A 5,000-nucleotide genomic window follows, 5' to 3' on the forward strand; every position below is an offset into this window, starting at 1 on the left:
CCTCTCCTCTCCTCTCCTCTTCCTCTCCTCTCCCCCTCCTCTCCTCTCCTCTCCTCTCCTCTTCCTCCTCTCCTCTCCTCTCCTCTTCCTCCTCTCCTCTCCTCTCCTGTCCTGTCCTCTTCCTCCTCTCCTCTCCTCTCCTCTCCTCCTCCCCTCTCCTCTCCTCTCCTCTCCTCTCCTCTCCTCTCCTGTCCTCTCCTCTCCTCTCCTCTCCTCTCCTCTCCTCTCCTCTCCTCTCCTCCTTCCTCCTCCCCTCTCCTCTCCTCTCCTCTTCCTCCTCTCCTCTCTCCCTGCTCCTCTCCTCCCCTCTTCTCTCCTCACCTCTCCTCTCCTCTCCTCTCCTCTCCTCTTCTCTTCCTCTTCCTCCTCTCCTCTCCTCTCCTCTCCTATCCTCTCCTCTCCTCTCCTCCTCCTCTTCCTCTCCCCCTCTCCTCTCCTCTCCTCTCCTCTTCCTCTCCTCCTCTCCTCTCCTTTCCTCTTCCTCCTCTCCTCTTCCTCTTCCTCTTCCTCCTCTCCTCTCCTCTCCTCTCCTCTCCTCTCCTCTCTCCTCTCCTGTCCTCCTCTCTTCTCCTCCTCTCTTCACTTCCTCTCCTCTCCTCTCCTCTCCTCTCTTCTTCCACCTCTCCTCTCCTCTCCTCTCCTCTTCCTCCTCTCCTCTCCTCTCCTCTCCTCTCCCCTCTCCTCTCCTCTTCCTCCTCTCCTCTCCTCTTCCTCTTCCTCTTCCTCCTCTCCTCTCCTCTCCTCTCCTCTCCTCTCTCCTCTCCTCTCCTCCTCTCCTCTCCTCTCCCCTCTCCTCTCCTCTCTCCTCTTCTCTCCTCTCCTCCTCTCTTCTCCTCTCCTCTCCCCTCTCCTTTCCTCTCCTCTCCTTTCCTCGCCTCTCCTCCTCCCCTCTCCTCTCCTCTCCTCTCCTCTCCTCTCCTCTCCTCTCCTCTCCTCTCCTCTCCTCTCCTCTCCTCTCCTCTCCTCTGTCCTCTCCTCTGTCCTCTCCTCTTCTTCCTCTTCCTCTTCCTCTTCCTCCTCTCCTCATGCTCTCCTCTCCTCTCCTCTCCTCTCCTCTCCTCTCCTCTCCTCTACCTTTTCCTCCTCCCCTCTCCTCTCCTCTCCTCTCCTCTCCTCTCTGTCCTGTCCTGTCCTGTCCTCTTCCTCCTCTCCTCTCCTCTTCCCCTCTTCCTCTTCTCCTCTCTCCTCCTCTCCTCTCCTCTCCTCTCTCCTCTCCTCCCCTCTCCTCCCCTCTCCTCTCCTCTCCTCTCTCCTCTTCCTCCTCTGTCCTCCTCTCCCCTCCTCTCCTCCTTCCTCTCCTCTTCTCTCTCTTCTCCTCTTCCTCCTCTGTCCTCCTCTCCCCTCCCCTCTCCTTTCCTCTCTCCTCTCCTCTTCCTCCTCTTCCTCTTCCTCCTCTCCTCTCCTCTCCTCTGTTCTCTCCTCTCCACTACACTCTCCTCTCCTCTGTTCTCTCCTCTCCTCTCCTCTCCTCTGTTCTCTCCTCTCCTCTGCTCTGCTCTCCTCGCCTCTCCTCTGCTCTCTCCTCTCCTCTCCTCTCCTCCCCATCTTCTCTCCTCTCCTCTCCTCCTCCTCTCCTCTCTTCCGCTCTCCTCTCCTCTCCTTCTCTCCTCCCCTCTCCTCTCCTCTCCTCCCCCCTCCTCTCCTCTCTCCTCTCCTCTCCTCTTGTCCTCTCTCCTCTCCTCTTCCTCCTCTCTCCTCCTCTCCTTCTCCTCTCCTCTCCTCTCCTCTTCCTCCTCTCCTCTCCTCTCTTCCTCTCATCTTCCTCTTCCTCTGTCTCCTCTCCTCTCCTCTCCTCTCCTCTCCTCTCCTCTCCTCTCTTCTCCTCCTCTCCTCTCCTCTCCTCTCCTCTCCTCTCCTCTCCACTCCTCTCCTCTTCCTCCTCTCCACTCCTTTCCTCCCATTTTCCTCCTCTCCTCTCCTCTCCTCTTCCTCCTCCTCTCCTCTCCTTTCCTCTTCCTCCTCTCCTTTCCTCTTCCTCCTCTCCTCTCCTTTCCTCTTCCTCCTCTCCTCTTCCTCTTCCTCCTCTCCTCTCCTCTTCCTCCTCTCCTCTTCCTCTTCCTCTTCCTCCTCTCCTCTCCTATCCTCTCCTCTTGTGTCCTCTCCTCTCCTCTCCTCTCCTCTCCTCTCCTCTCCTCTTCCTCTTCCTCCTCTAGATCTGCCGGGTCCTCCGCAGTGTGTGAAGATCGAGGAGGTGTGGGGTGAGAACGTGGCTCTTGATTGGTCGCCTCCCAAAGACAACGGCAACGCCCCCATTACCGGATACACCATACAGAAAGCAGACAAGAAGACTATGGTACACACACACACACGCACACACATGTGCGCGAGTGTACGAACACACACACGCACGTATGCACACACACATGCACACACACACAGACACAGAACATTACCATAGTACCTGCATCACCATAACGGACCTCATGTGTGTGTGTGTGTGTGTGTGTGTGTGTGTGTGTGTGTGTGTGTGTGTGTGTGTGTGTGTGTGTGTGTGTGTGTGTGTGTGTGTGTGTAGGAGTGGTACACCTGCATTGAGCATTACCACCGCACCTGCCTCACCATAACGGACCTGGTGGTGGGTAACGAGTATTTCTTCCGCATCTACGCGGAGAACATGTGCGGCCTCAGCGAAGCGGCCACATCCACCAAGGACAGCGCCCTCATCCAGAAACAAGGTCAGTCAAGGTCACATATCATGTAATATATTACAATAGAGGAGAGGAGAGTAGTTATACTAGTATTACCTCGCCCTCATCCAGAAACAAGGTCAGTCAAGGTCACATATCATGAATGTATTGCAATCGAGGAGAGGAGAGTAGTTATACTAGTATTCCAGCGCCCTCATCCAGAAGCAACGTCAGTCAAGGTCAAATAAAAACAGTAGTCAAGGTTGTATTTTACCAAGTCCATATGTAATGTAATACACTATATTACAATAGAGAAGAGGAGAGTTGTCAAGGTTGTATGTAATTCATAAAGTGACAGTGCCTTCCAGAAACAAGGTCAGTCAAGGTCAAGTGTATTATTTCAGTAGGGGACATCATTCATACGCTATCACAGTAGAGGACAGCGGACAAGGTCGTATATATCCTCTATATAAGAGTAATATTTGTATCAGTGAAGCGGCCACCGCCACCATGGACAGCTCCTTCATCCAGAAACAAGGTCAGTCAAGGTCAAAAGAAATGTTTATCACAGGAGAGAGGACAGTAGTCAAGGGCAAATATACGCAGCAGTCAAGGTCAAACATACTCTATATCACAAGAGAAGACAGCAGTCAAGGTCAAACATAGTGTATATCACAGAAAAAGACAGAAGTCAAGGTCAAACAGTGTATATCACTAGCCTGATCAACCAGACTAAATTGGATTGGATGTTTAATTTAGTCTGGCCCCGATGAACGATACATCCGCAGATTGTTGATGAGAACAACCCATTGTCTTTCAAACCGTGCCTGTGCCTATAGGCCAACGCTCTGACCAATCAGCGCCATCTTTTTTCTTGTTGTGCTTTTCCAGCATCACAAGTTCATCACCACTCCCTGAAAACCGCACCCGCTTTGATTCAAAAGACATCTCTGCGTCGTGATTGGTTTGCCAAATTCAGGGCATAGTGGCAGAATTGAATCATTATGCGAGGCTAGACCACTCGCAGGTAAAAAAAATAAAAAATTGACCTCCAGCGGGTTGCGCTATTTTACTAGGCTAGTATATCACGGAGAAGACAGTAGTCAAGGTCAAACATAGTGTATATCACAGGAGAAGACAGTTGTCAAGGTTGTATGTAATGTACTCTATATCTACAGCTCCTTCATCTAGAATCAAGTTCAGTCAAGGTCAAATATAACGTATATTATATTATATTATATTATATTATATTATATTATATTATATTATATTATATTATATTATATTATATTATATTATATTATATTATATTATATTATATCATGTTACATTATAAATAAAGTGTATATCAGAGTAATTTTTAAAGCTGCATTGTCCTCATACGCTATATATGATGCAGTATTTAAAGGTACAGCGCCTTCATCCAGAAACAATGTCAGTCAAGGTGAAATATACGCAGCAGAGCTGCAGTGTCCTCATTCTCCGTCAAGATCAGTGAAAGTATATGTGTATTTCAAGGTCAAGTTTCAAAGGCTAATGCTAATGAACTGGGTAGTAGACAATTAAAATCCACTGAACAACGGAGAGTTCTTCAAAATGTACAGTCTTGACGTCAAACATTGGTACATCTATCACGTTTTCACTAGTTTGGTGTATTCTCGGGTAGAGATCAAATTTCATAACAAAGGATGATGTTTTCATGTTGTGCTGATACATACAGTTTAGACGTTATTCCAAGTATTTGTTGCAGGTTCATTTAACCAACTGCTTGTTCTCAACAAATGAGTAAAAGTAGAGCAAATCTATTGTTGCTTCTCTACAATAATGCAGAATTATATTCTATTTCCTTCACACACTCGAGGCAAACCTCTTCAACGTAACTAGCAAAGTAAACAAACTTCTGCAACTTCTGTATGGACTTTGGTGAAGTAATTTGCATGAGGTTGTTGTGATGTTCATGATGTTACACTTCACTGATGCACGACTTCAGAGCAAAGTGGGTTCAGGTGATCATGTGGTTGCTGAAAGCTCATTGGTTCAGGTGATCATGTGATCAGGTGCTGAGTGCTGATTGGCTCATGTGACCATGTGGGTGCTGACAGCAGGCACCTGATTGGCTCACAGAGAGAGAGAGAGGGAGGAGCCGTAGAGCTTCATGCTATGGCCAAATGGTACCAATATGTTGAATCTCATACGTTGTATAGGATTTGACATATACTAAAACATACTATATATACCATATACTTAATAAAAATCAACATGAAATCCATTATCAAGCATTTAAGAGTTTTGAGTGTTGATGTGTCATTGAGGTGGCGTTGACGTTGCCTGGCTCTTGCCTCACCTGTAGTTCTGTGCAGCTTTGTGAGCTCC

At 48.5% G+C, this 5,000-nt stretch overlaps 1 protein-coding gene across 8 annotated transcripts in view; it reads left to right on the forward strand.

Annotated features, from left to right (window-relative positions):
* The window catches only part of mybpc1 (myosin binding protein C1), a 95,996-nt gene that overhangs the window by 78,620 nt on the left and 12,376 nt on the right, over positions 1–5,000 (forward strand). For all 8 annotated transcript variants that reach the window (XM_063217665.1, XM_063217666.1, XM_063217669.1 and 5 more), the window contains 2 exons: positions 2,154–2,293; positions 2,516–2,675. In XM_063217665.1, the coding sequence (XP_063073735.1) occupies positions 2,154–2,293; positions 2,516–2,675 (300 nt within the window). The remainder of the gene's footprint in view (positions 1–2,153; positions 2,294–2,515; positions 2,676–5,000) is intronic.

The sequence above is a fragment of the Engraulis encrasicolus genome, chromosome 15, assembly GCF_034702125.1.
Source record: "Engraulis encrasicolus isolate BLACKSEA-1 chromosome 15, IST_EnEncr_1.0, whole genome shotgun sequence".
NCBI classification, from domain to species: Eukaryota; Metazoa; Chordata; class Actinopteri; order Clupeiformes; family Engraulidae; genus Engraulis; species Engraulis encrasicolus.